We start from the raw sequence: 25,415 nt of genomic DNA, 5'->3' as shown, positions 1-25,415 counted from the left end.
TGACTTATGGTTGACTTAATACGGACATTTTTCTGACAAGAAGAGTTTTAAACAGTGATGAACTTCAGTTTGTAAGTGACAACTCTGTTGAAGTACGATCTTTCTCGAGTAGATAAAAACGAATGCAACGATATAAATGGAGAGAGCAACCTAGAGCGTACTAAAAGTATCGCCATGAGTCATACTAAGATATATAGATATCTAGTGTATCATTCGAGGAGCAATTCACGGCGAAACTTGATGTTGCGCATGAAATGGCTTTTTGTGGCTATTTAAAACATTCGACTTGATATTGAGCAAGATGGAGGTGTTTCTAATGAAGGAATGATGCTGGTCGGATACATGTAGGGATTTCTTCTGACTACTAGGCCAAGCACGCGCACCTCATAATAATAGTAAAGACGCATAGAGAGCTTCAGGAGAAAAGCCGCCAGTTGCAAAGTATCGCAGGTCAAGTGGGGGTCAAAAAGAACATACTTTAATTTACCTGACGAACCATCGAGTACGCGCTCGTCATCGACAGGACCCAAACCCACTAAAATAGCTGCTGTTTTACCAAAAAATAGACTCGTAGCTTTAAGAGAACATGGTACCACTACACGTAAAGGTTCGCACTGGCAGGGCGTAAAATTACAGCAGATAAATGTAAGGATAACAGCAGCTGGCACAAATTGATTCAGGAAGATGAAAAAAAGCTCAGAGGAAAAGCTGGCTTTTAACACCCTTAACACATTCTCCGAAAGCGCTGCTGAGTCCCTAATTCCTTTTAAAAGGGTAAAGGTACCAACCGAAAGTAGAACCTGTTTTTTAGGCCCAACAAATTTCTGTTCATTTATTCTTATGTGCTGTTGGATATGATATTTTCAAACGAACGAAGATAATTCTATTAACCGACACTCCGAATTATCTTTGTAGCTTTAGGTAATTCTTGAATATACATTTCCTAACAAAAACTGTGAAAGAAGACGCCTCATTCTTGCAGTCCTTTTTTTTGCGTTTTATGTGCGATTAGAATTACCAACTAGGTTACTTGGTAGCATTTTCAATTGTTGAGAACTACTGCTTTACTTTTAATTAGATTGAACATATATATATATATATATATATATATAAGATTGCTCAGTATACAGTGAAGAACGTTAACTCAATAGTATCTCAAAATAATGTTATTTTCTAACAGGGCGACATTTGGTACATCATGTACTATTTTCGAGATGCACTTCTTGCCGTTGCCTCAGAGAATTTTTAGAACGACAAGTTTTAACTCGAAAATGAGTTTTGTTGAGAAAGAACAATCAAATTTTATTTATTCATCTTTGCTGGTAGTAGTTGAAAACTTCATAAATACAAGTCAACAATATAATATTCCAATATCAGAGAAATTATATCGAATTAACTAAAACAGTTCGCATTATATTGGTTAGATAAGCCTTGTTGAGTTAATAAAGCTAATTTGCGAAACTTGCCAGATGTCCTAGAGATGGTACTAGAAGATGCTACCACAACTTCCCCCGCATTTGGAGCATCTACACATATCGTCAGGCTCGTGGAAACCATTTTCCTGCAAAGTCGACGGTGGAACCTATGCACGACAAAGCGAGTGACAACATGTTTATTCAGCCGGTACATCTTTATCCACTCGTTGTTTCTCATCATACACGAAGCAAAGAATCCCCCATCGATCTCTGGAAAGATTTGCTCTTAATTTCTAAGGTTCGTCTTCAGAGTCTTCCGTTGCTAAGAACTAAAAGCTGCGATGTAGGTTTTCGGATAGCGAGTGAACTAGGAGATACATGACATATTAAATGACGCATATCTCATACGTTGTGTTTGAAGTTACTTTGAGGTCGAACAAGCTGAGAGAAGCAGTGAGAGACAAGCGACGAGGCGATCTCGCTCCATTTGCAGTAACACTACCTTCCTGCATTCTTCAGCCACGTGCGCGGTGAAGCTTTTGCCATTCGCGGAGGTGAACAACCCCAAGTACGAAAACCGGTTTACAAAGGCAAGAATCTATTTGGCAAAATAGAGGGTGTCCGTGGCCATTGTCTGACTTTCCCTTGAAAACTTCATTGTTTTCGGCTTGTTAAGGTTTACGGACAGCTGTAATTGCGACGTGGAGCCCGGCTAGAACTTGCTCCCCTTGAAGCCTCGCTGATCCGCATGTCACCGAGTCGTCTGTATATGGGATAACTTCACCTGATTTTCTTAGTTTTCTTATTTGCAAGATGGAGAATAAAAGTAGGTTTAGGTTATGTCCCTAAATCAGGCTAATAGTCTGTGTGCAGGGCAAGAGTTCGGGCGGTTCGTCAGCAATGTTTGTTCTGTTTTCCCATAGAGTCGTAACGAAAAGATCGGGCACATTCATAAGAACGCACACATCGATCAGCGTAAACATAAGGCTGCCTAAAGGTGAACGAACACCGTGGATAGCAGCTTGCGTGGCGTAACCAGTATTTTTCTAACGTCAGCCGTCAGGATTCCGCACATCGTTTCTGTACAGCGTTCTCTCCGGAAACCATACTGCTGCCTTGAGATGGCCCGTTTACGTTGTAAGTGGCTGTTCAGTCTTCTAGTCAGGAAAACGGTAAACAGCTTATAACGACAACTTTTTTTCACTATTCTCCACCATGATGAAGGTGCGGATGGGTCGCTCTATGCTTAAGGGATCACAGGGTAGCATTTTTCATTAAACTGGAAGCTTACCAGTATGTAGACACATTTGAAATAGTGCTTAGCATAGTTTTAAAGCCACGGCGCATTTGAGCTCCTCCATATGCACCAACGGCCTTCTTATTACGTGGGCCACAAAACTGGAACAGTTAACCCACTGTGAAGGATATCGCATTGTATTGAAGTGACTAACAAAGAGTTCAAAGCTGTAGTAGAATGACTCATACTTGTTCAGCTCGGTCAAATCGATGAAATAGAAGTAGACACAAATGGGCATTGCATGGTTGTAACGATGATTAAAAATAAAAAATCGTAGAGACTTAGTTAGCTATAACAGTAACTAATCTTTGCACCGAATTGTGATGAAAGATCGACTAGCTACGATAATTACAGACAGTCGTATAAGAAGATGTATGTAACTAGTCGGCCAAACTGACAGCTTCAGAAGCTTACGGCTCCTGTTTGGTGATTAATGCAGACGTTATCCGCTCCAACTTCATTAACCCTAGTTCGTCGATTACGTCTGCAGTGTACGATCAACAATTCGACGAGGTGATCAGCAAACTCCGCATTAAATAGCCAAGATTCATAAGCGAAGCTAGGTCACTCCTATTTCAGGTGAAAACTCGACCTCACACCAGAAGAATTACAATGGCGATAATGCAGAAGTTACAGGTGTAGCTCAATCTACTATACCTACCAGACATCGCTGGTACAAGCGATTTTTTTTTCTAATTTCAAGTAACTTCATAGTAGAAAAACTGCTTTTTAGACTCTCGTGTTTCAGTACTTCTGTAGTAGTGAGGTAAGTAAGATGCTGCTTCATGTAGTAGAAAATAGATCAATAATAATAGAGCACACTCTGATTAAAAAAAAGAACTAAGAAAAAAAGATGGGAAAGTGACAGTTTATAATTTTTTCGCATTTCATACTGAAACATTTTATAGACGGAAGAGTGGGGCAATGTGAGCCAAACTTAGTAAACACTACGGTTTACTACAGCAGCAGAAATTATACTGTTCTATTTGCCAAGGACTACTTAATTTGTATATTCCCGCCCGAAATGAATCAGTTTTCGAGAAATAATTAATTTATTTCTATCTAGACCTATTTTGTCTTTTCTAGTGAAGCAATATGGGCCACTAATGATTCTAAGCGAAAATGCCAGTTAGAGTGATGAGCGGTCAGATACCATTCTCATAATCCTAGAAGGAGAGAACAGATATTGTTATACAAAAAAACAGCGCATTTACTTGGCCTGCATAGTTGATTGTCTAATAATCGATTTTGTTGGACAGCTGAAACGGACGAGTCCATATAATCAATAACGGAATAACTCGTTTTGTAAGAAGAACGGATGATTTTCGGGTTCTGCTGCTCGCTCCTTGAGATAAAGTGGCGATCGGCAATGAGGATGTCCACAACGTAGCTATTGTTTTCAAAAATGAACGGCTGTCCTGCTGGAAGGACAGTTCTTAATGGTCTGAAAGTCCCGGCTGATTATCAGCCCGTGTCTCGGGAAGGAAGAAAGTCGTCTTCAGTGAGTATGCTTTCGTTTAACGAAAAGATACCGTTTTTTGAAACCGTTTAACGATATTGGCCGTCATAAAGGATAGCTCGGACGCACTTTTTGTTAATCTGGTCAAATGATCGGTTGTTATTCTTTCATCGCAAGTAGTCACGGAGTTCTGTTAAGCTGTGCGAAGTCGAGCTCAACAATTGTTACGTCTAGGAATTGTAGCTCGTTTGAATATTATGGTAGAAGTGTAACGATGTGGATGCTGTTCTCTAAAACCAATTTGATAGCATTTAGGCTTGTTTTAGTCTCGTGGTGATCCACCATTAGCAAACATGAGTTTTCTAAAGAATGACGAATGGTCGCGACGAAATGCTGCAGGCAGTCTTCAGACACTTCCTGTATAACCTATCCTGATGGGTTTCGTAGAAGCTTGGCCTCCTACGGGTGCAGCTATTAGCATATATACCTTGAAGCGTACGGTAAAGAACACAAAATACGGCAGAACTTTGTCCCTACTTTCGGACAGAAAGGCGAACATTGTAACAAAAATTCTGCGATTTTCTAATGTAATTCCAACAATCAGTTTCGTTTCCTTAGGCACAATCATTTTTGGAATGTTTATTATCGCAGCAAAGAGCGTAGAATTGCTAGACGCCATTAGAGTCTTCAGATTTCCCATGAAAACTTTGACCGTTTTTTTTTTATTAAGGGTCATTACGTGTAAAGGAAATCTTTTCGAGTCGCCGAGAGGAAAGATAATCGTGCCGTGTTATAAAAGTCACAGATCAATCTTTCCCTGCACGCTAGTTGCAGTGTCAACTGTCCGACAATGTTGTTGCTTAGCATATTCGTGTGCTTCTAACATGATACAAGCTTATATGATCATTATACATTAGGTAAGGTGGCCTCGATTAAACCGACTAGGTGAGTAGACGCATATTGACGCAAGCTCGTGTGAAATATGAACAGCTATAATTTTTTTTTACAGTTTTCAGTTATAACTCGTTATAGCGTAATTTTTCTCCTCCAAAATGCGGAAACTGCTTTCCAACGGAAAGGTGTATCTACCATGGCTGCAGCTACCTCGTGGGCCGCACAATATCTCTATCGGTTTTTTTTTGCCTAAATGCACCATTTTGCGATTTTGAGTCCAATAGCAGCTAACCAATATGGCACGTTCTTCAAAGTCAGGCAACAAGCATTGATGATATGGACGATCAGAACAGCTAGTTTAAATAAACACAGCGTTCAAACCATTTATAAACGTGACACATTTAGATTAGAAATCTGGTACACTTATCTGCAACATAGTGCAGTCTTTACGATGTGCTATGAAAACTCAGTGGTTTCATTGTGCCGATAAATAAATTTCCCTAGTAAACTTAAAGCAATAAGCAGACCTGTAGAAACTTAACAGACATAATATTTAAGCTCTTAGCAGATCAAGGATCTTAAGTAATTATCCTGTTCTTATATCTTCCCGCTGAGACATATCGGCAATGTTATCGTGTCTCTATGGTATTTTATAAGGAAACCAAGGTCAAGATTTTTCTCAAAAACTTCCTTATAAACGTGTAGCATTAGCCCAAACATACGATAAATGAATATGACATTCTTTCACACACATGTGTGTGCCCACTATGGCAAGTTATACTCGGATACTCTAATTCCTCTACATAATAAGCCGTATACGCAACCACATTTTTTCCACTTAAGCTCGACATAATACCAGCTTACATATATATACCTTATACAGACTCATATAGCCCCCCAATGTTTCCTTCCTCAATGTATATAAAATTTAACTTACTTTCAATTTGATATTAAGCAGGCAAAACTGTAATGAAAAAACGAGATAATCATATTATTTGTTTGCTTAGCTGATCTCTTGAATCTTTTGATCCGTGCACATGTAAATAATTTGGAAATAGTATTAGAATTTCAAATCAGTTAGAGAAAATCTAAAGTTCCTGTTCTATATTCCACACCGTTAGTCTTGTACGAGTAAAACAGGTTCAAGTAAAGTTCTTCATGTGGATATATCGTATCGGGGTTTATAGGCCACTGAGTTGTGTTCTTTGCATACGCAATTGAAGATGACCTTATTCGAATCTGCAATTTAGAACGGACATAACACACGTAAAATAAAAGTCATTTGCTCATAATAAAAAGGACTGCGTCAACCCAACACACATTTATTGAGTATTCAACAAATGTTGCACACAGAACGTGTTAAACACTAAGTACAACTATAGAAACATAGGAAAAAGAGTACCCCAAATCTATATATTTTGCAAAATGGGTAAAATATGAATCATTGTATAATTCCTTTTTTCATTTACCTGTACGAGCAGCTCAAATCATGCATATCATTTAGAGCAGGGTATATAGTCTCCGGCTCTTCTAATTCTTATCGTCGAGATTTCCAGTAGAATATTTTTGTTGTTTGAACACTCAACTGTGAATTTACATCCGACGACATGGTAAAAATTTGAGAGACTTGAAATGATCTTTGTCTCAAGAGCAGTTATGAACATCTCTGGGAAATGCCGTTCGGTTTGTCTAAATGAAAAAAATGTCTTTACGTAGATAATTGTTTTGAAGGACGCTTTAATCCTGCAAGAAAATAGGCAAAATAAAGACGAAAAGAGTAGTCCGCTATGCATCGCTGCTACCAACAGCAACGTACGGCCGTTTCTATCGTGACAGAGTAATTCTTTAGAAGAAAACTTAAAGATTCATTATGAAGTTAAACTGTTCGTAATGCTGTGAAGAATATCTGCTAAAGGTCGAATCAATATATAATTTAATAAATGATATTATTAACATTTAAAAGCGCTAATTTTCAACACTGATTTCGGTCAACATTTCACTCAACTATATTAAGCATGGCTTCAACCTGCGGAACATGCCTCAACTATTTGCAGCGACTCTGATAACGCATTTCACTGTGACGGACATTAATGTTTTTACTTAATTTTCTGACCATACCTCTAAAACCATGCGGTAGTCAAGTTCTTGCAGTTCGAGTCCATAAGAAGCATCTAACTCCTACATACTGTTCATTTATTTAACATGCAAAATATGAAACAAAGACTTTTTCTATTTTATTCGAACCGAAAATGACCAAAATATTTGAGACTTCGCTTGAATCCGAATCAGCTTTGAAGTCGACGTATTGCATCGGTCGTCACAGTAGCAAAAATGAAGCGAATGAGATACCCTTTTAAATTATCTCTGAGGCCAGTGCGAAATAAGTCAGATTCGTTTTATGTAGATTTATTTAAATAAGTGCAATACGTATGGAACTCAAAACCTGATTCCTACTTTTCCAAGTTTCTTATTCATGGAACTTAGATTTAGTGATACTCTCGGCATAGACACGAGGTATTATGGAAAAAAATTTAGTCTAGGAAAAAAAGGCTTAGGTGTGTCAATAAATATGGGTTCCGTAAATTGATTGCATATTTTTTTTTTTTTCTAAATTTGAAATTTAATGTGAACTGATGTACATTTCCCAGTCTTCTTCTAGAATACACAGTTTATGTTTCTTTATATGTATGCAATTCAATGCACGACATATGCTTTACAGGGAAACAAAAAATCCTTGATTTGAGGCTGATGGATTGCTTATACATAGGCGATAAGTTCACTTCGTACAAGCTTGAGGGGTGCAAGTGACTAACTTTTTATATAGTTTTAATTAATGAATAAAAAGTAAAAAGAGCTATGAGCTATAATGTATTAGTAACTACCTAGAACAAACTATATTGTCTGATAATGCGTCCACAGCCGTCAATATGACAGCCATAGTAAACCTGAGCTAAACGTTTGTCCTCTATTCGTGGTATTTCCCAGAATTTAGCAAGCTATATTTTTCTAACTAATAATTGATTAAAGTTTTATAATACCAGAAAAAGCCGAATTCCATAAAATAAAAACACTCGTATAGAAGTGCCCTGATATCGACCTGTTCCTCGCTGTTCCTGGCTTGTCTCAATCTTGTAACCAATGTAACAGGTTCTTTAGAATTTTACAACGCAATAAGGAAATATGAAATGTAATTTTAATATTTTCTTATCATTGCAAACGATACTAACGATATAAACCACTCATAATCCGGATCATATGTACATTTAAAACGATTTTTCATTTTTAACAGGACACAGATTCATTAATACTACTTATTTCTGAAGTAGTTAATTTTATTTCTCTTTTTTTACGATGTAGTTCTTCAGCAATAGACTATTACAGGGTGTTAAACTTCTTCCGTGTCGCCAACAATGATTTCTGGGTAATTAAGGACCGTGGCGATAACTGCTGATAATTCTTAACGTATGCCAATGTTTGACGTCCTTAGTTTTTCATGTTCCACATAACTAGCACAGACAACTAAAAAGCAAAGTGGTTTTTTTTTATTTATCAGTCAGCAAAAGATCAGTTCAATGTAAAATGTTTTTAAGTAAAGAACGAATGCCTTATTTATTTGAAGGATAAACTAAATAACGTTTTTAAACAATTTACTCGTATAACTAATGTGAGCATATCTTCACATATCATCGTGTACACGTGGAAAGCATATGTTATGTGAGTTCTTTGGTCACCTAAACATGGTGCAATAAATTTTATTCACTAAAAATTTATAACGATATTTTTTGTACCCGCTAAGACACTGGCTTTTGACAGATCTCGTCTTCCCTCACTGGCTAAAAATCATATTATGCCCACTTTATTAAATAGTAAAATGTAACATACAATACCCACTGTTGATTACTAAATTAGATTAGACCAATCATTTGAGAACATAATAAAGTACTGCTGTGTCAACCTTCACTTTTAGACTAAAAGAATGCCACCCGTCTTTTATTTCATAGGCTACCCCTCTACTACCGTATGTATTATAAGCATTATAGGAAAATCAATTCTAGATGCCAAAGGCAATCTTCCTGTCGTTTAGTCGGATCCCCGAAAGTGCTTCGTTCTATAGGGTTGTAACTGCCCTTTGTTGTAGTTTGGTGTTCTTCCGAGACACGTCTTTCGATCTTTGTTGTTGTCACCTATGAAAAACCACGAAAACCATCACATGCGATACAATTATGACTTCGACGGAGCTACAACCAAATACCCAAACCACTATAATTGCGCTAGTTCGTTGGAACGATCAAATAGCTTGTCAGAGAAATATGCCTTATCTTCACACTGGTCGACTCACCGAATCGAGCTTTCACTCCGCGCAGAGATGATATTGCGCAAGCTGCCAGCGAGTAACCGCTGATGCCGGCCCTTGCTTGTGACTGAGGCCCGGACTAACCCAGAGGTCGTAGGGAAACGAGTCAGATTCCAAAGTTATGACAGGCTAGTCCATAAGACTGCCACCAGACCTATGGTTTGACTCTAGGCCGATTCTAGGTTATTCTGAGGAGATCGTTGACAGCTATGGACGCAGTACCTCTGTTTATGCGCAGGTGCTGGTCCGAAGTATGGACTTCAGTTAGAGTTAGGGAGGAACGGGCCAATGCATCGGAGATCGGGCGTATTAAAGCACTGAAGTACCTTGGGGGGTTTTGAGACGAATCGAAAGCAGGTGGACAATTCGATACGGAACACACGCAGACCACTGTTGGGTGAGCACAGTGGTGCTGATAGTAGGGAGATCAGCATAGCTGGCGTAATGTTATTGAAATTTCATGGGCGAATGAAGCAGTGTTAAATAAAAAAAGACCCAATCCATTCAGCTAAGTATTGCTTATACAACGACTTCTCACGCACTTGTATGATTTCGTTTGTAAGCACGAGCCATGGGACAAATGTACAAAAGCAATAAAAGACATATGTTGCAAGTTATTACTATGAACTGGAGTGTTCTAGAACCGGTGTTTTTACGTTTCCCAAGCTGTAGTTAAACTAAAACGTAAGACATGGTCTAAATTGTTTGTATATGTCACTGTTACAATTACATTTAGTTACAATACCTTGTACGCAAATACCTAAAATGAACCTTACTTGGAGCGGGCATTCTACTTGTCGACTGCAGAGATTGTGTTTCCCGTTGTCTTCTACTCCGTCCTGTGTTCATCAAGCACATATTCTGAGTTCTGTATAAAGTTATAGCTGCATTTACTAGTAATCTTCTTCTTAAATACGAGTATATGAACTAAAATACGTTTGCGTTCTGAAGAACTTTATTGTAAATTTCATTCAAAATACTATTAGCCTTACAAAAATCGTGCATTATTGCATTAATGATAATCCGTAGAAAATCAAATCCTTCAATATTTCACTTCAGATTTCGACCTTAATTTTAGTAGTTGAAGATGATCTTGCACGATCATGAAAAAACCATACCACGCCCGTAGATCTCTTAGATGATATCCTCTTTGTTATTAGTATCGGCTACTACCTTATAAAAAAAATAACGATTTGGCTTGGTTTTTCCTAGAAGGTCCTTTCAAAAGGCTGCTCTATGGACCGTTCATTCATTGCAAGAAGTCCTTCACTGGTCTATTGTGGACTATATTTTTTCAGATTGGCCGTACAAGAGGTTTAAATGTTTTTGACAGATTCGAGGCAAAAATCATGAGGGCCGCGGTTTTTCATTTAGTTTCTTCATATTCAGCTTTCGGATAGTACTGTTCTTACCAGCAATCCAAGGAATATCAATTTAAACAAATCCACAGTTTAAAATCGAAAAACACAAACATATGATTATCTACTGATTTTGGAAACTAAGCGAAGTCATTGTTGCCAGATTTATGTGATCGATTTTGCTAAACAGATGACTGTGTTAGTTTGTTAAGTATTTGCATTATTTGTCTGCCAAGGTTTCGGTGACTCTGGTATAATTTTGATTTCTGTTTCTCTGTATTTCTGTTAACATAAACGCTATTATAAAAGCCGTAGCTAGGTAACTTTATTTGACAAGTAACAAGAAGCATAATACTCAGAATACTATATGAAATCAGCAACTATTACATTTAATGTTATTTAATTAACATTCATTGTCAATTAAGAACGACGGCCCACTCTTTCGGCTTTTCGACGAAACGAAAAAGAATTTTTTTTCATAAATGAAATTCTTCACTGGTTTGAAGTCCAAAGGAGCTCGGTAAGTAGCAAGTCGTTTGCGTGAGTACCTGGACTTGCTCAGAGTAGCTTTTTAGAGGTATCCAGTGTTGCTGGATAGTGGGGTTTGTGAATACGTCACAAGCGAATAAAATGTGCCCCTTTAAACGCTTAGTAGGTAAGATAGTAGCAGGCGCTGAAAGACAGGGAAGAGCTCTCTCAAGAGAGGTCGAGGTGAGGGAGCAATGGGAAGAAACGATGTCGGACAAGACGATGGCGACAGCTACGGCAGCAGCAACAAAGACGACGACAACAACGTGCGCGAAGGAGGACTTTAAATTGAGTGGAAAACCTGCTGTCCTCGCGGAGGGGATTGAACGACAGGCCATGACCGACCGTCTAGTCCTTTTGCTTATGCAGTAAAGGATCGTTCTAAAAAAAAGAGAAAGGACGACGAACAAACGAAAATGAAAGACACCGCTTGTGGGTGTCTGTGTATGTACCTGCGCCGAAGGAAGGAGGACGACCATCATGGTACGCTGGGTCGAGTAGTGCTTTGCATGTGTGCTGCTGTATGGAAACAGGTACGACATGACCGTTTAAAAGAGAAGGTAAGTCGCTAGCTTATAATTGTGCATCGAAGGAGACGTCGTTGACAAACGACGTAGTAGAATTACTCCTTTTTGACTTTGAAGACGGCAGTCTAAGCAGGATGTCTCTCTCGACAGTTCATCAAATTAAGCCACATAAATAGTTGCACCGTGTAATTAATATAGGATGAAATTAATTCGAGTAAATTAAATTAAAAAAAAATGATATACGATGAGATAAATGAATTTGTGTATGTTTGTTGGCAAGCAATAACGTAAGATCTACAAACGATTAAAAACCTTTATGTGCCTTCGTTATCTACGTACTCTAAGGAACTTGAGGCGATCGAGCAGGTATATACATACTCTATATCCGAATCTGACACACCGAGCTCATATCACCAAAAGTGATATGAGCTTAACAGTAATATGCAAAGGAAGACGAAATACATTGCGTTTTCATGCTCTTTTTTGCCTTTACGGGCTAACACAACTTAGAGAGAACCTAGTTTTTTTAAATTTTTCATTTCAATGTAAAACGTTTAAATGTGACTGTCCTTAGGGCATATCGTTTGCGTTGGAATTTAAGTTATAACTGTCGACACAAAAGAATATTTAATATAGTGAATGTTAACGTAATAAGTTATGTATTATGAAATCGTTATCTACAAATGTCGTATTGACGCTTGCGAGCTGAAACTTAATGAAAAGAGGTACTCAAAGAAAGTTATAAAAGATTTCCAAGTATGCTGCACATACAAATATAATTATTATTATAAATTATATTATTAGAGTAACGTAATTTCATTCTCCACTAAACGGCCAAGTTGCGTAGAGGGTTGAAAAATCTGGAGCTAAAAAGGTATTTAATATAGGAAGCGCGTTTCATTGGTTCAAATTGTGAAAAAAAACCCTATTCAAAAAAATAGTGAACTCATTGTGCTACCACTCCAGCCACTCGGCGGTTACGAACGTGTCTAGCGCGTAAGATAAGACCTAATCGAGCGGCAGAAATCGTTATCCTTTAAAACTAACAAATAGAAACGCACTAATCCCATTGCAAGCGAAAATAGACTCAATGTAAGACTGGTAAAGCCCTGACGGATTCGTATTATATGTATGCGTTACGGTAGTGATTGGACACAATATACGTATATGGCCTATAATCACTATATACGATATACTGATCGATCTTAGGCTTCGAACATGACAGCAGCAAAAGAGTCAAAAATAACAGTTTTGCTTATTTACATAAGATTTATAGTATTCACGTGTCGTTGACGGAACGTGAAACAAACGTAAATTTGATTGTTTAAGTCTAACCAAATTAATAGCAATAGAACGCGCTCGGCGGCAAGTAAGGCCTAGACTCAAAAATTTATGGGTCTCCAGCTAACGGCTAGGTTGCCAAGGCAAAAAATCGCTATATTTTATTTCGTTGATTGTTTAAGCAGACAACAATTAATAAATTGATAACTGGAGTACACGATCTATAAAGCTTTTTTGTTTACTAACTTCAGTTAATGACGACGTTTTTCAGACCATCGACTATTGCTGTTCAGTAAGCGCTGCATAATTTTCGCACCCTCGACGTATTCAATAGACTGTTTTTAGTGTATGTAACGTTGCGATATGCTCGTCTGAATAAGTTAAGGTAAGGCCTCTGTGCGTCCCTCGCGCGCTCGATTCGGTCGAGCACCATTTATCAACAACTCAGTGCTTTATTGCCTGTTTATTGTCCACTGCTATTTTAGCTCTTCTTTTTGTCAAGGAGCACTTTGCACTCGATCTTCTCAAATATGTGCTGGGCAATCATCTTTATAGAAGCTAGGATGTAAGCCCGCGTTGTATTACTATAGGAATGTTGGAAAACAACACTTGGTAGACGACTTGGTAGGTGATATTCCTAGATAAGTTCAAAATACACAGGTAAGTGCTTAGAGGAGTTGAAGTAAACGGCAAAGTGTACGTTGTGGGGGAACAGCACAAAAAACATACGTGGATAATAAGCTGTGGAGTCGATTGTTTAAAATAGAAAAGTACACACATTAATGAAGATAACACGCATTATATAAAAAAAGAGTAGGGCAGGTTGGAAGAAGTAAGGCGAGACCATGATTTATAATATTGAGTAGATATTAACGCATATCAAATGAAATTGAAGTTTGCACACGTATTGAAAACGGCGACCTTGTAAAGAGCCGTAGTAAAATTTGCGATGACAACCACTGCATTGGCCTTCATATCACAATATGTGTATAACTGAAATCTGCACGTACCTTCTGAACAATTTTGAAGATAATGGCTTTACCGAAAGACAACGGGATTTAGTGAAAAACGTTTCTAACGAGTCGGATATAAGGAACATTATACGTAAGAGATCGAGGCAGATACGGACAAATATAAAATTTATTTTCGTTTAGCAGTTGGCCAGCGCGAGGCAGCAAAAAAATGTCGTCAGCCCATAATCGTTTAGTGCTCTTCGTAGCACTGTTTTCTATGGTAATAAGGGCCGATACTTAGCACTTAATGAACTTACACACAGAACAAGAGGCAGAGGTAAACCTGTATGGTTACGTATACGTATGTGTACATTATAGGAGATATAAGACCGTCTTGGCTACGGTGAATTGCGACCAATTTATGTACAAAGTGCGTCCCAAACAGACACAACAATTAAGAAGTTTGCTATGTTAAGTTCATTCGGAGATTGCGGGATCAAGAAATTGCCAACATCCTGGGATACTCATTACTCAAAGAGCAAACAGCTTCGGCTTCTATATGGAATAGTAAATAAACAAAAGGATTCCTTAATCAGGGTTCATGTATAATATGTCCTATGTGCGTATTCCTTGTCTTACATTTAGTTGACCAAGAAGAGTTTCATTAATAACTGCAATCTCATTACGCAGATAGCTTACTTATAGCTAGCTAAATTCTATAGACATGTCCATGCCATATATAAAAGTTGAAATTTGGAGTACAGCCATATCGCCTACCAGGACGAGATGTTTTTTACAAGCATTAGCAAAAAATGTTGTCTTACTATGAATGCGAATCGAGTGATTGAGCTCATTAGGTTTATTTACGAAAACCAGATAAAATTCAAAAATTATAGTATGGAATAATTTACTTAATTTTTACCTTTCAGAAATGCTCGGTGAGCATTCTTAGTGCTGCCTAGTTTTCGTGCTTGATAACAAATTAGCAAGCATGTTTGCATGCATACGTTCACAAACAGTCACATAGAGTGAAGGTAACTACATGAAATACCAAATTAGACAGCGTTTTTTTTTTTTTTTTTCTATACTAATAGGCGAGTGATGCTAGTCGTGAAAATATGATAGAAGACTCTTTGATCTAGAAAGACTCTAGCGAGTGAGCTGAATTTTTAATAATAGGTGGCTTTAATCAGAACAAGACAATAATAGCTGATCGCAACGCACAAAATGGGAGAAAGGTTTTTCAGTTCTACACGTGAACATCTTCTTGGCATGGTTATCTCGTCTTTAGCCACCACTACTAATCTTTTTTTTTTTAGCCACGGAGCAACTGACTCTAAGTTGGAAATACCTCTCCATAGCTTTGAGAATTCATGGGTAAACAAAAAGCATCGGCGCAATTTCAAATCCAGGGGAGATCGGTCACCTTGAGATCACAATTTTACTTGATATCATGATGTGATTTATGTCCGCTTGAAATTAAAAAGAGAAGTAAAGCTTTCGAATTGGATGTTGGACGTCAGCATCTTCTGTCAGGCGCGTAGGGACTCCGAAGGGGTCCAGCCTTTTTTCGTACGAATTTATTTGCCGAGTGTCAGACGCGAAACGCAATGCGTGCATAATAAATGGACCGATCATATATAATGTAACAAAAAGCGTATTAACTATGCCGCTGAAACAATACGAATCAGCCGTTCTTAGTGAAGTTTGCATCGACACAAGAGTAAATTGTGCCCAACCCCATAAACAGCGCCAAAAGTTAGAAAAATACTTCAAAGAAAGCTGTACAGGCTGACTATAAAGACAATATTGAAAGAATCATACACCCAGTTTGCCTTTGACGCCGCTTTAAAAATGCGCCTGACTTATCTTTCATTACTCTGTATTCTATGGTATTAGAATGCCTATGTTGGTTCTAATCACCTTTCCAAAGGAAATGAACATTAAAGTTTACATTGAGCCGTAGTTCCCGCATGTTAACTGAATATAGATATTCTGTGCGAAAATGGCTTGCCTGCCTACCTACCTATAACTCTAGGGCACAATAATGACACAGACCTCGATTTTTAAGCATTAATAACAATAAATATGATGTTTATTTACACTCTGAATGCCTTGGCCTTAGCTTAACTCCTACAGTATGTCATTATTAATGTTGTTGCTTGAATTTCTAGATAGCGTGCTATAATGAGCCAGTTCGTCTTCAAACAGCGTTCACGTTTTCAAGTGTCTCAGAGGTTAAGAAATAATAAGAATTGCGTATCCTGAATGATCTTTTAGTAGAAATCAACATATGTTGCTATTGCAATTAGTTGAACTTACTGAAGAGACCAAAGCTAGTAGACGCGCGCACATTCAAACCTGGGCCACGACTTATGCCGTTATTAGCGAAACCGTCACTTTTTATATTATTGCTTCTTTTGCACTTTTTTTATTCAAATGTTGGGTTAGCAAATAAGCGGATGCCGATTTCTAACTAATACAAGTAATTTACCTGAATAAGCATAACTATTGCCATAGGAGCATTTATTGATTGATCCGTCTTTTTTTTTATTTTCTATTGGTCACCTTCGCTTAACGGCTATGCTAAGTTCCTAATGTCGTTCCTCCAGAAACCCGCGACCACGCTCCGCTATATTAGCTTATTGTATATATATAATCATTCGAATGAGTAAAGATTGGAGAAGATTTAGAATGTTCGAAAGCGTACGAGCTCTGTGCAGAGAAGACCGAGCTCGAAGGAAAATGAAGTACCACTCATTTATCAACTCCGTGTCGGTTTGAGTGAGGATGGTTCTTAATTATTACAGCTTACTTTTTAGGGTACTTTGCCGCAACGCTTATTGTGTTCGTCGGACGCTTGTATGAGATCACACTGTCCCACTATACCAAGTTTGCAGCATGACCCCCTTACGGCGAGACTAGCATTGCCTAGTCTCGCCGTAAGGAGGTCATGCTAAGTTAACCATTTCCTTTTTCGTTTGGCCATGTTCTTGTAAGCAATCAAGCTTAAAAGTCTGGTCACTACTGTGGTGAAAAAGACCGATCTGAGTCATTTTTGAATAGATTGCTGACTGTAATTCAGTATGCGCTGCTTGAGGTGGTCATTATGAAACTCGTGCCTAAAGCTACGAGAGAGTTCAATATCAACCTGCACGTACAAATCTATTTAAACAGTTCCGTTAACTTTAATCTGTTTAAACGTTTGCTAGTTTTTTTCACGCGTGGCGCGAGTTTCCATTTGTAGGCTCTTTTACTGCCCTTGTATGGATATCGGCAGTTATAGCTTGTTTGGGCGCGCACTGATAACCAACCTTTTATAGGGCAAACTAGGTAGACATAAATCGGATTATGTATATGTGTATGTGTAAGAATCGCCGAAGGTGTATGCATGTTGCATTTTTAATCAGCAGTTCTCATCACTCTTTTCGACAAGACATCATAATAAAAAAAAATCCGCTTCCATCAGCTTCTTCATAGGACAGCTCTATATCGCCAAAAGCCGAACAACCGAAACCTTAGGCTAACGGATAACAATGACCTCATTGTATATTAGGTGTAAATAAACCGTCTTTTCATTGACGTCCTAAAATTAACAAAATTAGGCGGGAACATCGGCATGTAACTATTTGCTTACCCAATAATTTTTCACCTTTAATAATAATTTACATACGTTCTGGCTGTAAAAAAAAACTGTCTAATACGCTTTTCAATCTGACACTGCCAATATCAATTTAGGCTCGTGTGTCACCATAAAGACTAGTATGAACTTGTTAATTCGGCTATCCAGGGCTTTTTATTATGTATATTCTTTCACTTTCAGTTGTTGAGCCAATAATTGTAGGTATAAATGATAACAGTATATACAGACTAGGTACAATCGTCATTCTGCTACTTTCAATTATATACAACTTGCATGTAGTCAGTCCCTAGAGCCCTCGCTGTAATTCTCTTTGTTGTTGTATTTATGGGAAAGAATCTGTCATTATAGGCGCTCTAGCAGGAATTAAAACCAATACACGTCCTTGGTATCAGCTGTCGTCTCTAAACCTGTAAAGTTTCAACAACAATGGATGAGTATATGTAATACAAATAAAAAGCAACCGTTTACTAAGACTATTTTTATAGCATGACATATTTGTTACACAGAACGTATCCCTTGCCAACTGCTAGCTTCATTGAAATGTTAATTACTTGTTAAGTACTGCGAACAACGCCGTCACAGAATTCTAATTTCTGCCAGTACGTGGAGTCCAGCTCTGAAGTAGTAAATGACCACTTTAGGCCTGTGCCGCCCCCCAGGGTGTTTATTATCTGTGTTTATTTTCTTGCTAATATCTAATGTTAGCAGTCTTACTTCTTCGCGGTATTCCTTTACCAGCAGAGCGCTAAAAATGAAATAACATAGAACTCGTGACGCAGATGGATTGTAAGTTGACATATTGTAACTAAGGTTTGCAATACACGATTGTGTGCCTACCGTCATACCCAATCTCCGTAGCAACTATTAAATCACTCTGTATGTGTAGGCCGAAAGCTCTCAAAAAGGGGCAACTGCAAAGGCCTGCCGTTTTCTCAATGATTCGCACCCCTTTTGAAGATAGTGGTCGACGGTGGCGCTCGTATCGAGTGAGGCAGAACGCAAAGCGCGGATAGATCGGCTATCCGATCCGGTGTGCTAAAAGACCGTGGAAGACGAGGAGGCACAAGCCGAGGTAGCACAGCATCGAATCAGGTCGAAGAGAAGAGCGACTTCAATTAAGGTGAGTTCGCGTGGAAAAGATTGCGCCGAGGCAAGCAACCCGTTCACCAACCATCTACCAACGTAGCCGTGCGTTGTTTAAAGGATCAAAGGAACCCCTTACCTTCTGCCTTTGAATTGTTGTTTCAATGAGACAGACAATTGCATGATCGCGCAGCACTCGCTAAAGCCTCCGTTGAGCCGCCGCCCTTCTCCCCATCGCACAGAAAACCAAAGAGGTCACACGAAGTAATGGCTACGCTTGTGGTTGTCGAACGCCGCGCTGATGCCCCCGGCATGGGTTCCGATGTCATGGGATGTGTACAAAGAGTGGGGCGTCTGAGAAGACCAGAGGTCAGCGCGTCGATGTTGCTAGGCAGCAGCAGGAACAGCGGGAGCAGCAGCAGCGGTGCGACTATAAGGTGGGGGGCTATAGATTGAAGGACTTGAAGTTGTCGAAGCCATAATAATAATAATACTAAGGGGTAGGACGCCTGTTCTCTTAGGAGGCACTTCCTGTGTAACTGAACACTGGGTCTTACATGGCCAAGTATATTCTACTTCACAAGCACATATTGAATAGATGAAATTAAATATATATTCTCAAACCCCCTATTCTTCAGAGTTCGGTGCTTTTTTAACTCTGGTTCTAACCTTTTTGGTTATCTCAAAGCGCTTTCGAATCTAAATTTTGTGGTATAAGCACTTTGTACTCGGATGCTCAACTGAGCTCATCACAAGTCATGCGCGAGGAGTACAGTGCTGAGGCGCCTACAAAAGGACTGGTAAATCCAGTATTTTCGCATCCCCGTGACCCCTCGGAGGCTCGCCATCCGCACGAACGGGGATAACCTAACCCCGAAGAAAAGAGAGCCACTACTTCCAATAATCGATGAAGCACTGGACTGATCCCTAATGGCAGTTTTATTCCCTTGTAGCTGGCGTAGCCCCTCTGTATCCGTACACACCGTTGAGAGCCCAGCCGGGATCGTGCAGGGGAAGAAAGTGGATCGGTTATAGGACGATGGATATATACTGTGATGTTTCTACGCCATCAGTGCATGTTTCCCTGTTCACCATCGTCTGAGCATGAGGTGGAAAGAAAAGGCTTTTCTGTTTTGTCTTGTCCTCTGTTTTTCGAGACATCCAAGTATCTTTTCTTAGAATATTGTGTTTATACACATTCACAGAACCTTATTAAAACGAAAAATATGCTTACTATATATAATGGTTTTCTTCTAGTTAGCCCACACCTATTTAGGAATCGCCCACCGTCATGTGGAATTGTTGTTATATAAGTAAGCAATTTGATTTCTCGGCGAAGTCCCAGGAGAGGTAATCATTACGATAGTAATCGCCTCAACCATTTCGCAGGTATTGTTAATCAGGTAGACATGAGTAAAATATATATATGTATATATATATAGGAAAGGGCTTGTTGCTTCGTTGGTTGCTGAGAAAAGAAGGGGGTCATAATTTCGCCAATCAGGGACTTTTATCGAAGGGTTAGTTAGATACCATTATCAGGTTCAAGACGGGAATATGGAAAGAACCGGGATATCGTTATGAGAAGGGGCTTGGCAGCGCGACAAAGGGAAGGGGGCAATGCGATGGAAGAAAGCGAGTGCTCCAGCTCTCCAGCTGCTGCTGTGAATCAGAAGAAGGCGGAGAGGAGTGAGCCAAGCGGAGCACTGTGCAGGAGTATGAATGGCCGGGGGCGGGCCCCTCGCCCAACCTCGTCACCGATTGGCTGGGACTGGTCCACTGAGCCTATCGGTCCACAGCTCTCAGGACCAAAGTGAGCGAGTGAGAGTTCTTTTCCTGGTCGTACGTCTCCACCCAAAGTACACCGGCCGCTTCAGGCTTTGCGAAGGCCTTAGGGTGACCAGCGATATCACTGCTGCTGAAGCCGCCATCGTCGTGGCCAGCACAGGCTACGCCACTTCTGTTTATAGGTGTTATTGGTCTGTAGTACTAGTCAACATATCCAGTCAGTGTAGTGAACTCCTCCACACGGCAAGAGCTTGCTTATTTCCTTTTATCATCATACGAAAGATCAAGGCCCTCCTATACGATACGGCCATTGTTGTTGGTCGTGATGATGCTTACAGGGGAACTGTGGGGCAAGTATGATATATAGACTGGATATTATGTAGACAGTAGAGGAACGAAAATGAAAGCCCCTTCCGATAGCTGTTGGTATGTGCGTATATAGATATGCGTGTGTACAGCTCAATGCACCTCACGAACATATGACGTCATGGATAAAATTGACTTAGTCACCTTATTGCTGTTGGTCATATTTCACAATAACAGAGTCATTGTCTGATATACAGACAGCTACCATGACGCCCTCAAGTTCGTAGAAAAACATTTTTTGTGCACGCAAAACGGAGACCCAAACTGATATGCTACGCTGATAGCTAATGTGTTCCGATAGAAAAGTATGTGATAGATCTTGATGAACCTTATTTGCTGAGGAAAAATAGAGTGAGCGGAAGCACGTCAATGCGAACGTACGTACGACCCGCTTAGTTGGCCATTTGGCCAGTGAAAGTCGGTTAAGTAGTATTTTGCGGTTGTCGATGCTTAGTAGTCTCTTTAGAGGCCCGCCTCTGCCTCAGGGATTCGAAGGTAGTAACATATCTTGCTATGCCCGATGGAGAAGAAATTACGTGAGGCAACACGCAAATCAGTGAGAAAAAGATATACTGGGAAAATTGACAATCTGGGATGCGTAAGTATTTTTAAATAATGGGCATAAAATAAAATGTGTGCATATCAGATTCAGAAAAGTGTAACGAAAATCTCAACCTTTTAGTCTTCATTTAAATTTGCTGATACGGAGCGTATTATTTGATTATTTGTAGCCAGGTGTGAATGACTGTAGTCACCTTTATGTAAGGGTGATTCTTGGTTTCTAAAAAACTAGCGTACTACAAACGTACTTGAAAATTCGCCAGTAAGCAATACAGAGTGGTTTAGTGAAAAATGCGCGACATATTCTAACTATTTAATAATTGAAAAAAAAAAACAGAAGACACTAACCAGTCATTGCCGCACTCATAGGATGCGCATAACCAGGGTGTCCTGGATGGTAGCTCGGATGTCCCGAAGGATGCCCGCTTTCGGTTACGGCTCCTGGGTGGATGGGTCCATTTGAAGGATGTGTGCTGTGGGTGGCCACAGCACCGACGCTTGCCATGTTCATGCTGTGAATTTGTTCATGATAACGCGCTACCGATTGACCCCAGGAATCTATAACCTTTTCATTAACACCAACACTGAGTACAGGCACTGCAGCAGAACAGGTCGCACGTGACTGCTGGCTGCCTAGCCCCAGCAAAGAGTTGTACTGCAAAACAAAGTAGAAAAATATTTGTCTGTTGCAACATTCGTGTGCAGTGCAATTACAATGGGACTTCCCAGCGTTTCCCATAGCCAGAAATTGGTCGGCGCGATTCACAGTGTCGACTGGATGTGAATTTCTCTACTGGATGGTTGTTTCAACTTAGAACCTTCTAAAAACTTGAGAAAATATGTACTGTTCGATAGGGAGACCTACTTTCTAAACTCCTATAGTGCGCGTTCATGTTCCATAAGTATTGAACTTCTATAATGATATTCTCATAAGCAGGCACTGTGTCTTTATATCAAAACGTTGTTGCTTTTTGCGGTACTCATAATTCACTCTTAAGGCTACCAAACAGGAATGAGACGGTGCGTCGTTTCATGTTAGTTTGAAAATGCTAGTTGATCTGCGCATCCATTCTAGAGGATTTACCTGATGCTGCGCGAATTGATGTCGATTTGCCGCGGCCGCGTAACTCTGTAGCTCATGACTTGTTAGCTGGCCTGAGCATCGATAGCTCGCTGCCGACATGTAATGTGACCATGGATCATAATCGCTAACCGATGCCATCGAAGCGACGGACGTTGACGGCGCTGACGCGCTATAGAACTCAGAAGAAAGCGGCAGACTTGATGATGTCGGCGCAAGCGATAGATATGACGGAGAAGGGCCATTGCCTGTTCCAGCAGTCAGTTGTGACGGCGATGGACCTCCTAGGTGATTTGGATGTGATGGCGAATGTGCCCCCTGAAGATGAGATGACGGCGAAGAAACTCCGAGTTGCGGGCTCGATTGCGACGGTGGCGCCAATTGGGGATAGGATGATGTGGATGATGGTGATGGTGGGTACGAAGCAGGGCCACCGCTCCCGCCGGCGGCAGCTGTGCTACAGCTGGGAATTCCTGTTACTGGTGTTGGAGTGGAAAGAGGAACGGGTAGAGCCTGAGAAGGGCAGAAAAACGACGCTGGAAGATTCCGCTGTGCAAGTGGTTTTGAATCTGAAAGCAAGTTTAAGCGAGAAAATTACTCAGGTTCATACAAAGTACATGTTTATAGTACGGATTGATATTGGAATTAATGCCTTCCATTTTTTGTAACACATAGCTTCTTGTACAATTCATTCGAGCTTAATTGAAACGAGCGCCTTTACCGTTATTAGAAAAGCGTTAACCTATCTCACTCGAAATTCACTCGCTTTTCTCGCCACTTATCTGCACGCAAATACAAAGCATCAGATCAAATTTGAGTATCAACAATAGTTTTTGTTCGACCAGTTTCTTCCTATCATTCAGTGCTTACTTGTATAATTACTTTGTAACTTCCTTCAGATCACCGCAAGTTCCTCCTTTCGTAATCTATTGTTTGAACCTCACTCTTGAGCCATGTGTAGCTCTTGACCGGAGCTGGTTAGCAAAATGCCGATCGTTGGTCAACACTCCACTGCGAGAGAATCATTAGCAGCTTAATTGATGAAAATACCTGCTGCTCCATTCGACAGCAAGGCTTGATGAGGTCAGCAAAGACGTGAGCCAAGTATCCATCCAACAAGCAAGTTGCAACAGATTACTGAATAAGGCTATACAGATAGCTGTGTTAGAATGCAACTGTGACAAATACTCCTCAATGCACAGATCGTGTATATTGGGTACCGTAAATGGACCTTTCATTCTTAGTTCTAAGTTGATAATACATCATCTGAAATCAATTGAATCGAACTGCGCTGGATATCTCAGCATGACAAAAGTTTACTAATTCAACATTGTTCAGACATCCTATTAGCTTGCCATATTATTAGCAAACAGCGTACAGTTAGAGATATCGTTTGTTAGTCAACGTATATGGGCAACCATTGATGCTCATTTAACAGCACCACGTTTACCTCGATGACTCAAATTCCACAAAATGATCTTGGCTTTAACTTTATAAGTTACTGCTGTTGGTTAATGCATGCTAACAAAAGCCTTATGTTTGAAAAGATTAGAATATTACTTTACTTTTGTACGTTAAGCTTTTATCGCAGCCATCGGCGCTGGTAGTTACTTGATCTACTCAGTTTCGGCTGAAAACATCAGCGATCGCGGTTCAGTATTTTCAAGTGATATATGTAATACAGTCGTTTTAAAAAGTGTTACCTAGTCCCATAGTTTTTCTAAAAATTCATCTAAAGAGTGGTTAAGATAAGTTTCGCTAAAATTCAAAAGATACTCTTTTACCCAGCAGCTATCGTATATTTGAAAGGTTTCCGTACAGAAGAGCCTAAAATAAGTTTGGCAGTGCATTCTTCACAAGAGCTGCGTAGTTTCCATTCTGGCAGCAATGTGTTACACTGAACCGGGCGCTTTTCCATAAAGAAACCGGATTTTTTAGCACTTGTTGTGTTTCTAGTTTTCGGAATGTTTATGATGCAAATTTTCATTTGTCGTTGTGTTGTTACGTGGTGTTACGTTGTTCAGCAAAAATCTACAACTCAATTAACTTTAGGAACGTTTGTGCTGCGAAGTTCCTCATGATCTTTTATTACATTTTCAAAAGTAGCAAAGCCATTTAAAGGACTTTGAGGTCTGGACTTAAGTGAAGGCATTTTTTCCATTTAAGAAAGAACTCAGCGTTTCATCTGAATTCTACTAACAAAATGCCTTATTATTCCGACAAACTTTTTGCATCCCTCGACCGACATACTAACTTCTTGTCTCCAGAACCTTCTTAGGTCCGGAATTAAAAGGCTTGTCCAGATTTTTGAGACCCTTTTCACTAAGAAATGTATAGTTACTAATACGATCATTAATTTGCCACTGACTGAAAGCTGTGGTAATCCGTAGCCGCCAAGTCCGAGGAATATCGTGCGCGCAAAGACACCACATAATCTAGCACTTGCGGAGCGACTTTTATAGTCCTTGCTATGCGCGGCCTGGCATTGGTGGAGAAGAATGACTTTGCCTCATTTATCGGGTCCTTTCTGTTGGGTAGGCTCGTTCAGTCGACGCGATTGGGCTATACACAGACCTTTGTTGTTCTATTTTTCTCAAGCATTTTCCAGTGCATAAGGCCGTTCTAGTCCATCAAACGCAATGGAGTTAAGCGAGATAGATATTTTTCAGAACCACCCATTCCTTTCTTTGCTTCATATCAACGTAGAGATATTAATCGGCGTCACCTCTAATAGTTTGTGGCTGCGCGAAACGTTAGGGGTCAATGAAAAACTGCATTTCTCTTTACGCCAAGAGCCCACTCCAAAACACATTTCCAACAGATTTTC

General features: G+C 39.7%; 1 protein-coding gene across 1 annotated transcript; it reads right to left on the bottom strand.

Moving 5' to 3' along the window:
• Positions 1–16,164: 16,164 nt before the first annotated feature.
• Positions 16,165–22,744, bottom strand: LOC111265379 (uncharacterized). The gene is made up of 3 exons (XM_022841979.2): positions 22,592–22,744; positions 21,856–22,162; positions 16,165–18,116 (listed from the first exon to the last, which is right to left on the bottom strand). Exons 1-3 carry the CDS (start codon positions 22,727–22,729, stop codon positions 18,073–18,075), a joined length of 489 nt encoding a protein of 162 aa, XP_022697714.2. The 5' UTR covers positions 22,730–22,744; the 3' UTR covers positions 16,165–18,072.
• Between the last annotated feature and the right edge of the window lie 2,671 nt (positions 22,745–25,415).

This window comes from Varroa jacobsoni, unplaced genomic scaffold, assembly GCF_002532875.2.
Source record: "Varroa jacobsoni isolate VJ856 unplaced genomic scaffold, vjacob_1.0 scaffold_965, whole genome shotgun sequence".
NCBI classification, from domain to species: domain Eukaryota; kingdom Metazoa; phylum Arthropoda; class Arachnida; order Mesostigmata; family Varroidae; genus Varroa; species Varroa jacobsoni.
This window is presented reverse-complemented; position numbering and strand designations above follow the sequence as displayed.

Bases quoted from the DNA above. Each gene is read 5' to 3' on its own strand.
- LOC111265379 (XM_022841979.2), bottom strand. From the start codon at position 22,729: ATGGCATCGGTTAGCGATTATGATCCATGGTCACATTACATGTCGGCA. The intron at 22,163-22,591 runs GTAAATCCTCTA...TTTGTTTTGCAG, and splicing joins ATCAATTCGCGCAGCATCAG to TACAACTCTTTGCTGGGGCT. The intron at 18,117-21,855 runs GTTAGTGTCTTC...GAAACTTTACAG, and splicing joins TATGAGTGCGGCAATGACTG to GTTTAGAGACGACAGCTGAT.